General features: G+C 38.9%; 1 protein-coding gene across 1 annotated transcript; it reads left to right on the top strand.

Moving 5' to 3' along the window:
• The first annotated feature begins 344 nt into the window (after positions 1–344).
• On the top strand, positions 345–9,307 carry LOC135468776 (glutamate receptor ionotropic, kainate 2-like). The gene is made up of 11 exons (XM_064747196.1): positions 345–538; positions 1,666–1,856; positions 2,573–2,626; positions 4,015–4,114; positions 4,422–4,579; positions 5,068–5,178; positions 5,874–5,996; positions 6,400–6,576; positions 7,177–8,006; positions 8,468–8,660; positions 9,076–9,307. Exons 1-11 carry the CDS (start codon positions 382–384, stop codon positions 9,133–9,135), a joined length of 2,154 nt encoding a protein of 717 aa, XP_064603266.1. The 5' UTR covers positions 345–381; the 3' UTR covers positions 9,136–9,307.
• Positions 9,308–11,875: the final 2,568 nt, after the last annotated feature.

An 11,875-nucleotide genomic window follows, 5' to 3' on the forward strand; every position in this document is an offset into this window, starting at 1 on the left:
GGAAACCGGAGTGCCCAGGGTAAACCAACGACCTTTGACAAGTTACTGATGAACTTTCCAAAATGTGATGTACAGATATGGTCACCATATTGGCAGAAGAAAAGTGGTCTTCAGTGTAGGTTAGACTACGCAATCGGTCCCTCGTGCTTCCCCGACCGCTTTTTGTCACCAAGTACGCACAAGTAAAAACCGTTCATATGCCCTGATGGTAGGTGCTGGTCATGAATTAGTAATCTCCTGAAAATTTATGTTAAACAGTTGCATTTAATTCTTTTTCCAGCCAGCAAAACCTTATCACAACCAATTGTGGCTGTGGCCATTGGTCCAAGTATAGAAGTCTTTACGTCACCGTCATATGTCATCAAAGACCAGGAATTTCTGATGACGTCAGTGGGAGTGAATTCCATTTCACACAATGGCGTGAGGAAATCTAAAGGCCGAACTCTGTCAGTATTGCCGGATCTAAGTACACTGTCGAATGCCATTGCGGAGTTTGCTCATGGTTTAAACTGGCGGGATGTTGTCCTTCTGTCAGAGGGTATGTACATGCAAATATAACCTTTAAACGCATGACACCTAAAGATAATAACTAACTCAGATGTGTTACCTCATCAAACGTTATATCAAAGTCGCTAGAACAGTGAGACAATTCTTGAGCGCTAGATCTTCTGAAACCTTTGCCTTTTAGATAAGAGAGATGTGAAGGGAAAGAAAATATACATGTGATGCAAACATTGGTAAAACGACCATTAAAAACCGTATCTGAAAATACCTCCACTTTATTTTTTATGAAATTTTTTTTTCACTGAAACATATGCTGTTAAATACTTTGTGTCGTAAGGTGGGCTCTATGGACGGTCCTGATAATGTGTATGTCCTGTGACGTCACAGTAAGTATATTCTGGTCTTAAACAGGTATTTAATTCGGCTAGATTTTTAGTACAAAGGCACACATTACATGCCGGAAGTTCAGAGTAATTATTCACACCTGAACATGAAGGTGTAGAAAAGTTGAGTGACGTCATTGGCTACATACATAAAGGTGTAGAAAAGTTAAGTGACGTCATTGGTTACACATACTAGTATTATTAATGTACACGACAAAATCCCACTTTGCAATCCAGACGTTTTCAGACAATCCCTACAGATCTTAATTTTTTTTATGCTGATGCTTACTTTAGTTTAATGTTTTCTTTAAGCATTCAAATATATGATTATAGACCTATTTACTTTATTGTCTTGGCCACTTGAGAGATTTGATTGTAGTCCTATTTATTTTACTGTCATGGTCACATCAGAGAAATAATCATAGACCTATTTACTTTACTGTCATGGTCACATCAGAGAAATAATCATAGACCTATTTACTTTACTGTCATGGTCACATCAGAGAAATAAGCATAAACCTATTTACTTTACTGCCATGGTCACATCAGAGAAATGATCGTAAACTTATTTACTTTAGTGACATGGACACTTCAAATAATTGATCGTAAGCCTAATAACTTTATTGTCATGGTCACATCAGATAAATGGTTGTAGACGTAATAACTTTATTGTCATGGTCTCTTCAGATAAATGATTGTAGACGTAATAACTTTATTGTCATGATCTCTTCAGATAAATAATTGTAGACTGATTTCCTTTGTTGCCATGGTTACTTAGAGGACTTCTCGCCGGTGTTGAGTTTAAGTGCTTACAACATCCAAGTTCTGCCGATGAGGTTACCCTCCCGTATAGAGTCACCGACAGATGAGGAGCTGAGACAAATCCTCATCCCTCTGCGGGAGTCTCAGCGAAGCAAAATCATCCTCCACTCGATGAAGAAAGACGTTATAGACAGCGTAATACGAGCGGTACATATAACAGCCCAGTCTAGCTAAGTAGTAGAAAGCGCTCCTCGTTGAAAACCATAACCACTAATGAAAAATCCAGTGGCCACTTGCGCTCTTAGCTTTACATGCACGTAACTTCCATGGCAATAGCTCTGGGATCGGTTGGCCATGTTCCCAACTTATCTGGCACATTAAAAGTGTGTTTCTGAAAGCTAAGCTCGAAAGAATGCCATGGCAAGCACTACTGTAGACAATAAGTCGCCATGCTAGGTACATGCCAGTAACGCCGAGAGAGTTTCGTGTAAGAGTACCCTGTTTTTTAACGTTATAAGATTTTCCAGATATGTTTGACAAGGTTGTCCTCTGGTTCCTGTCAGATTTCAAGAGACCAGACCACGGCATGTTATCGAGATCGGCTTGAGCGAGACTTGAACCCATGCCCTCGGCTGTCAAGTACAATCGATCAACCAACGGAGCTACAGTTATTAAGCCCGATGGGGACACCTCTCTTGATACTTTTTAAATTATGGTTTAGACAATGTTGCCGTCTAGAAAGTGATATCAGCACATTTTATACTCTATACTACGCATGGACAATACCGTCAAATAGTGCATATGGTACGTACGTGCTTCCCTCTGTTCAAAGGTCTCTAATATCAGTCAGTTTTAGCTCTATTGGCAGTGACTCAAGACCTTTGCATGCTAACAGTAATGCCCTTCCCCTCTCTCATCCACAGGCTAAGAACCTCCATCTGCTATACCACAGCCTGGACTGGTTAGTCACCTACCCCGTGAGTTCATCCTCCTACCCTTGGGATAAGCTATATTGTGTAGTGCAAAGTATTAATCGTGCCCCTCTCTGGGAATTTACTTTTGTTATACTAATACAAAATACACCGACAAAATGAGGATAATCCACAACGGAGTGGTCAGTTTAGCTTTTGGGCATTGTTGATGTGATACATCGTCATGTACACGAATCAGATGAAATCAATGGATGGTCTTTCATTAGTTAATGCTTTGGCAGTACATGGGCTATAGATGACCACTTAAGCCTCCACAGGTCAATATTAACAAGGGACAGCGCATAAAAATAAAAAATCGCCATAAAATAAGCTTGATATACATGACATTGCTTTTATTAATCATGAAGATGTTTATATGAAACCCATACAGATGATGAGCTTAGGTCGACTTTGAATTTGAGAGGCTTTCTTTAACCAAAATACTGGATACATAATATGTGTTACCTAACGCCAATGTGACAATAGTTGAATTCCAATATCAAACACTAAGCATGGTTACTGTGTTTTAAATCTTTACTTAAATGTGAAGAAAACATAAAAATGACAAAGTTCAGATGAAAGAGTGCGAAAAGTTATGCCTAAATGTGGTCTTCAGTAGCCTATTTTTTTCCGATTTTTCCTTAAGGAGAGAAAGACACTTGAAAATAATTTTTGTATGGTGGGTATTTGGTATTTATAGTCTTTGTTTAATAATGTCATAAATGAAGGTGTAACAGGTTTAATAAATATTTTTGTACTAGAATTTGTTCTTTTCAGCTAACAAATGTATTAAACCTCAATTTGGATCATATTTATGTTTTTAATATATTCTAAATGTCAGCATAATTTAGGTTAAATTATGGTTTTCAAACACTCTTTTCTCTGGAAAAAAAATCCAAAAAAAAATATTAAAGGTCATATTTGCAAATAAGTTTTGACGCTCTCTTATCTGATTCTGGCATCATTTTTATGTTTTCTTCTCCTTTAAGTCAGAAATGATTTTGTTGAAAGTCTATTTTTCAGCCTGATAAGTTTAAATTTTGACTACCTCATCAGGGTTATTTTAAGACATAACAGAATTTGATCTGCTTGTACCAACATCGAAGCATTGTACCCAGGTACCAGTATTAAGTTTTGATTTAAGCCAGAAATGGCTTTGTTCAATCGATCACTGGAGACCAAGAACTACCGAACGCTTTGTTCCATTTCTCACCGGGAATCGTTTAAAATTTATCGACTGTCTTTCACTTGAGAAAAAAACAACTAGATCTATAGCAAACAAGTAAAAAAAAAACAGACCACTCAGCCACGTCACATCAGGCGAGCTGATTGGTAAAGTGCTAAACGTCACACCTGATAGATTACCTCAGCATATGTGGCTTCTCTTCTCGCAGGACTTTGCCGACATTGTATCAGGCCGCAGTACACTGTTACCGGGACGACTGTTTGGACTTCAGCTGGTCAGACCCTCAGCAGTTCCCAAAACACTCATCGGTTAGTATCCATCTGTCTACGACAGCTGAATTAAATGATTTAACGGTGTTATTGTTTCGTGCGTCAATCCCTTGGAAGTGATCACTGTATGGAAGAAACCAAGTCTGAGCACTGGGCCGTATTATACATTCTCATTTCATTCTTAGCATTGATATATAATGACCCGTACTTGTCTGCAAGTGTTTAACCCTGATACACAATGACCTATTCTTGCCCACAAGTGTTTATCCCAGATCCACGATGACGTGTACTTGTGTACAAGTGTTTAAACCTGATAGACAATGACATGTACTTGTCTATACTGTAGGTAACTTCTCGTCCTCTATGACCCGCCTGGACCTGGCGGTAGCTTTTGATGCCGTGGGGATTTCCCGGAATGCTATGAGTACACACGCAGCCTGTGATAAGTCAGACCATGACCGAACCTTTACAGCTCAGATGCTTAAGGGGGTCTTACATAAATATGTGCGTATTTTTGGTAATGGCAATTGTAAAATTTCAGCGTTATTGTGTACTTTTAACACTTTGCTGTATTCCTAGATTTTCTTGAAGCAAATTTACTTTCAGTATGGTTTATTTTGAATTTCTAAGCAAAGTTTATATAGCTTATACCATTTATCCCATTCCATGCGTGGACATTGCCACTGATGCTAGAGGTTGACTATATACAGATTTCCCATTAATTTATTATACATAAACCGAGCGAAAACACAATTAAACTGCATTTGCATAAAACAGCTATTTAGAGTTCTTCCGATAAAATATATAAATGCCACAAACTCTGTTGTCTTGGTTTGCATTCGTGAATAATATAAAAGGTACAACAGCCATGAACACATTATAACACATTTTATAGCGATGTCTTGTCTACGTTTATCACCGACGCATTTCGTGTAAAGGAGATAGAGGTGTATACTAACTAATACCTAACCTGTACATTCACCATATTTTAGGAGAAGCCTTACGAAGGAGCGCTGGGCACATACTTCTGGGAGGATAAATACCCTCACCGACGTACAAATTACACCCTGGATATCCTGCTCTATAAAGGCAACGCCACAAAGGTGAGAACAAACTCAACTAGGTACACGGTCATTTACATCTTCACTTGATAAATTTGTATTTATGCTCCTTGAGGAAGGCAGAAGTGTAGTAAGAATCATTTTATCACAGAGGACACATGTAAATTTGGCGTCTGTTTAACATGATCAACTGAATTTAATAGCCAAGGTTATATATATATATATATATATATATATATATATATATATATATATATATATATATATATATATATATTGTGTAGTGCATTTATTTGGCGTCCTCATTCACTAATTTGAAGAGACATCACTGGATAATGATTGCAAATTTTCCGCTTAAACAATTCAGAGTTTTCCACCCGTAGTCGAATTACACACCTTCATAAATGTCACCCTCGGCATCTTGCAATTTTCTTAGTTAGGCCTATTTCCATTTTTTACCCGAACTACGAAAGTTAATGCATGAAGGAAAACTCATGATGTAGAGGGCCGCTTGTCACAGTTCGTGCAAAATATAGTAAAAATGTTGATCGTGTATTCTTGAGCAAGGTGTAAGAGATTAATCATTATGTGTAAATAAATAAATGTCTCATGTGGTGTTACTGATTCCCTTTCGGGTGTGCACACACACATACGCCAATAATGTCAGCCGTATGTTGTAGCCTGTTCATGCCCACTCCCTGGGCCTCCGTTTTTAACTGTTTGTTCCCATTGCCCAGATTGCGGAAGTGTACTTCGAGGACGGAGAGCACAATCTGACAATCTTGCAGATGCCCACTGACGACCCTAAGGAGGACGCGGTGTTCGGGAATCAGGATATTGTGCACATTGTAACGAGGCTGGTGAGAGATGTCGCAGGTTTTATATATATACATATGTCCGCCAGTAGGCGCAGTGTATTGTATTTTATCCTGTCGATCCGTCTGTCTGTCCTCGGGCGATGTACATTAGAATTGTTTTGCAGGTATAAATACTGTTTAAATTTTTGGCGGATACTTACTTAAGGAGGCGGATACATACTTACAGAGGTAACGATTTAACCATTACTCATTTGCCATGGTAACCAAATTCTGGGCTACAATTCATATTGTTTTGCTTGTTCAGTTTTAATTTTTGGTTGATACATTGGTTTCAGTGATAATATCTTATCATGAACTTTATAAAACCTTCGCCAGTACTCTTGATGCCGTTTACCCTGATACTGACGGAGAGGTCAGTTAGAATCCCTCTTTCTCCATTCTGCAGGAAGACCCATTCGTGATGTGCCGTGATGGGAAGTACGTAGGATTCAGTGTTGACCTTCTGAATGCAATCGCCAAGAACCTCCAGTTTGTCTACGAGTTATACGAGGTCGCGGATAACTCCTACGGAGAAAGGACGAATGGCCAGTGGAATGGGATGGTGAAACAGCTTCAATCTGGGGTAAGTCGGCGAAAAGCAACACGTTTTGGATAAAAGGAAACACACATAGTAATATTACTTTCATTCGTCATACGAAAGAAACTGCTGGTTTTATGACGAGGGTCAGGCACTTAGTGTTTTGGTTTTTGGAAGCTGGTGGGACGAAACCGCATCTAGCATTTTGCTTGACAAACCTTGTGAAATACTGCCGCATCAAAACCAGCGAGAGGTAAATTCGAATCGACAATTTGATTAGTCAAGAGTTGTCAAATGTCCATCAGATCCGCTTGAGAGGCCAACGAGGGCTTTTCGCAGTGTGCTGTCAGAACAATAGTGGCGCTTTACTAAGTGTAAAACACCTGCCGACAAACGTTGGGCTATCATTGCTGGAGTAATTAGTATAGTATTCCGTAATATTCCCCAGCGAACGGAAATTTCAACTTAAACAGTACTAATATCCCCTCTTGAAATAAAAGGGCAATCAAAGGATAGCCTTTGATTGCCTAAAGTCATTTAGAATTCCTCTTTCCAGGGGTATGCAGTAGGGTTCTTTCAGCAGTTTTCCAATTGTGTAAAGAAATGACCTGTCCGGTAACACCGTTGTGTACTTTGATTTTATAGAACGCTTCATTGGCCATCGGCGCATTCGCCGTAACGTCAGAAAGAGAGGAGGTGATATCCTTTTCCTATGCCATATTGTCCACCATGACGAGTTTACTGCTGAAAAAGTCCGAGCCTCAATGGAACTTCTTCCAGTTCCTGTGGCCGTTCTCTGTGGGTCTCTGGCTTATGATTGTCGCTTTCTTCTTTGTCGTGGGCATCACGATGTTTCTGATGAGCAAGTACGACCAGACCCAGCGGGCGTCCGTCCAGAGATTCGACTTGAAGGAGAGCATGTGGTATTCGTTGAACGTCCTGCTACAAGGCGGCACGGAGTATTCGCCACAGACCACCTGTACCCGGACGATCGTGGCCTTCTACTGGTTCTGTATCCTGGTCATAAATGCCGCCTACACCGCCAACCTGGCGGCCTTCCTGACCCTCCGACAAATAGACAACCGCCTCAAAGACGTCGGCGGGTTGGCCAGACAAACCACGGTGAAATATGGCGTGCTCAAATCCAGTGATGTGATGACCTTTTTCAACAGGACCAGGGAAGATCCTTACGAGCGCATGTGGACCTTCATGAAGCTGAATGAAGATGAGGTCATACTATCCAATAGTTCGCAGGTTATCGAGAAGGTTGCCGCTGGAAATTACATCTTCTTGGCTGATGGAATCGTCAATGAGTACTACGCCGTCACCCATTGTGGGATAGAATCCATCGAGCAGAATTTTGGCGGGAAACAGTTTGGAATAGGTCTGCCCAAAGGAGCTCCGTATCGTGATTCCATCAACAAGGCCATTCTTGAGCTGAAAGAAAATGGATTACTGGACAACCTCCGGAAAAAGTGCGTCTTTAGAACAATTTCATTAAAGGTTCTTTCCTTACAGTGGCTGTGCCCCACATTGTTCGTTCAAGCTCGAACGAACATGGTGATGTATTGCCGCTGATATTATGAGGGTAGGTCTTGCACGTACATGTGGAAATTGAAAAGAGGCTGCATTTCACCGGTTACATATGACAATTTGCCAACTGTAACACTGTCGTCACTGCTCTGGTTGTACTCTCTATATGCTGTAGTCTTTCATATTCATGAATGCTGTTAAACTGAACATACTACTAAAATCACATTTATCTTCTTCTGCGAAAGGTTCATTTTCTAAAAGTAATATCCAATCGTCTTTCGTCTTATCGACCAATTCCACTGGATACTTTTTTCTTTAAACTTCATTTGTGACAGCCATAAACAAATAGTTTTCAAATCATTTTAGCTAGACCCCATACACTGTGAATTGATTTTCTGCACAGGTGGTGGAAACCTCGACAAGACTGTGAGGATGACGGGGAGGACACGGAAAAAGACATCAAAGGCACCGCCGAGCTTAGCATCACCAACATGTTCGGGGTTTTCATCGTACTGGGTACCTCGGTCGTCCTAGCGATATGCGCTGAGTTGGGGAAACGGATATTCAAACACAGCAGAAAAAAGAAAAAACAAAAGGTAAGCATGGAATCGGTTTTCGTTTGGACGACATAACATTGTGGTACGTGTGTATAAGTCAGGGAAATAGAAAAACATTGCATCGGCGCCGAATAGTTATATGCTGGCGGTAGAGTGATTTAAAAAGAAAAGATAGAACTGACACTGGAATTGTTTGATCAAACGCAATGCCAGGAGTCATCTGTAGGAATATGAAAAAAATAAATATACTGCATGATCAAATTTGAATGCAAACTTTTATAACTGAATCATAGATATAGACAATAGTGAAAGAGTTTTAAAATATTGTAACTGTCATCTTAACACTATGTATTACAATACTTATCAATACATTATCAATGTGACTGTTTTTAACCTTGGAGAGTTTTTTTTTAAAGAAAACAGGGAAATCTTATGAGGAAAATGCTGTTTACAGGAAGGCGATTTGGGAATAAGCAATAAGGCCAGTTCGGAGCAAGCTGTCCCCATCATTTGATATCCCCCGACTAAGGCAGACCTTCTATCCCTGTCCCTGGAGAACATCCTCGCTAAACAGGTGTGTTTCGAGTCCGATCAGGAATAAGCAGCCCCAGTTCACCAACCTTGTGGCGAGTTCAGCTTCTCATCACACTAGGAAATAGCCAAGTCGTCTTAAATTGTTTTGAGTTACCGTTTTATTTCATTTATTTATTTATTTATTTGTTACGTTTTGAACAAGTTAAACAATTAAATGATTATACTGAAGAGAAATAAATTTGAAAACCTAGATACCAATTTTGTCGGTTAATTTGTAAAGTGTACTGTATACCATGTTTGTATCTCAAAAGCAATTAAAGTATTATATTTCATGGTTTTATGACACTCGCAAAACGCTAAGTAAAAGACAACGTTTCATGTTTTCGCTAACTGGCCTGTGGACAAATGAAAGACTGCGAAAGTGGGATAGAAAATACTGACCTTAAGGTTTGCCTTAGCTTAACAAGGACATCACCATGAAATGAACATGTTATTATCAAAGGACGTTATTATCGCCAAGATTGGTCTTTATTCTCATACTATGCGACTTACTTTTTTGATAGATTTGTTTGGATGTTGTTTTCTCGTGAAATTAATTGGTGTCGTGCATGCTGTTGTATGTTTCGCTGATAATTCGTACAGTGTATATATCGTCGATCAAGATATGGTACAGTTACAAGAGGATATGTATTCGATCAACTCGTTTTTTAAATGTGAATTAATTTTGTTTAATATACAATGCCATTTCTTTAAAATGAAAATAGCGATGTTTGGGATAAACTATTATAAAATATATTAGTCCTCGTGTGAAATACTTTTCAAGTTTTTAAGCATTTCATAGCAGCTGTGTTTAAATAAATGTAAAAAAAAAACATTATGTCGAACATTATGTATACCATATGTCGAATACATTTATGTATAACTGTGGAAGTAATTACATATTCAAATACTGTCTTTTAAACATATATTCACTTATGTAGTTTTTCTTCCAGTTTTACACCTCCTTTTATATTTTATTCATTTGCTGAGTATTATGCAATATTCATCCATTATATAGGCTGATAGCTTATGAAGGGGATATAATTTATGATGACAATTAACTATCGAGAATTTCATCCCGTTGATTGGTAGGTGATCTGTATGGTTATAACAGTGATTGATTGATCGTTTGTATTGGTGATTGATTCGTGAATTGATAAATCGATTGATTAGCTGATGACTGACTGACTGACTGACTGATCGATTTAATGATAGATGGAATCTATGCGTCGAAACAGACATTCGTATACCAGCTGTCAGACAAAAAGGATTTATTTTTTATTTATTTATTTGATTATTGTTTTACGCCGTACTCAAGAATATTTCACTTATACGACGCCGGATAGCATTACGGTGGGAGGAAACCGGGCAGAGCCCCGGGGGAAACCCACGACCATCCGCAGGTTGCTGTAGACCTTCCAACGTACGACCGAAGAGGAAACCAGCATAAGCTGGACTTGAACTCACGGCGACCGCATTGGTTAGGGGACCAAAAAGGACGCTCCAGGTCAATAATCGCAAGGCCAATAACGAAAGTATGAATGTAAGCCAAGTACAAAAATAGGACGTAATGTTGGAAAGACGCACAGTATTGTTTTGGCGACTGGGTGAAATCAGTATTCAAATCGTGAACCATGCTAGAATATAAGTTGTCAAACATGTGCAACCTATTTTCAAAGAATACACTGAAGAAAATCCCAATACACGTGCACGATTGTTGACATTTTTCGCTTTTGACCAAGGACACAATCTTCCACCAAGTACATTTAGGTCAGCGTGTACAATGATTTCAGTCAGCTCAAAGCGGAGGAAAAATTGAATACACTGCCACTCAAATATGTATATAGGGCAGGAGTATATATAGATAATTGATTTCTAAGAACTTTTCTTTGTTAGATGGTGATGTCGACACGATCTGCCAAACTAATGCATGCTTAAGTAACGGTATTATCGGGTTTGCTGCCTGATTCTGAGGTCTTTTCTTCGAAATCCGAAGTCGTCTCAGCCAATTTTCAGCACAAGTGTGTGTGCTACATGCATATCCAGAGAGTGCAATCAAAACTGTATGCTTAAAATACCACAATGACATCTACCAATGTTGTATATGTTTGTTTGTTTGGGACACTAGTATACACTGTCTCCTTATTCATAAGTGCCTAACGGGAAAATACCAAGTCTAAGATAAAGTTCGTAATCATGAGCAATGAAGTTCGCTCGGACTACTTTTTACCTCGGTGTTTATTTTGGGCGTACACTGCTCCAACATGTTATACATGTAACTGTAATAATGTCAAACTCAAAATGCAGACACTGTTGGAGGAGATAAAGCACTTATAATGTTAGTCTGACACTTTCTAAAAGTGGTAGTTTTATCACCGTACAAAATGATAAGAAAATGTTTCCAGGTGTGTTCTGCACGTTTATGATTTGTTTCTCATTACAAATGTTAAAACTTTTTCTAATCTAACTTACAAACAAGTGTTATGCTGAAAAGCCTTCTAATGTAACTTACAAACAAGTGTTACGCTGAAAAGTCTTCTAATGTAACTTACAAACAAGTGTTACGCTGAAAAATCTTCCAGTCTAACTTACAAACAAGTGTTACGCTGAAAAGTCTTCCAGTCTAACTTACAAACAAGTATTACTCTGAGTAACATACATGTGCGCACTCACATTTTACA

The sequence above is a fragment of the Liolophura sinensis genome, chromosome 6, assembly GCF_032854445.1.
Source record: "Liolophura sinensis isolate JHLJ2023 chromosome 6, CUHK_Ljap_v2, whole genome shotgun sequence".
Lineage (NCBI taxonomy): Eukaryota > Metazoa > Mollusca > Polyplacophora > Chitonida > Chitonidae > Liolophura > Liolophura sinensis.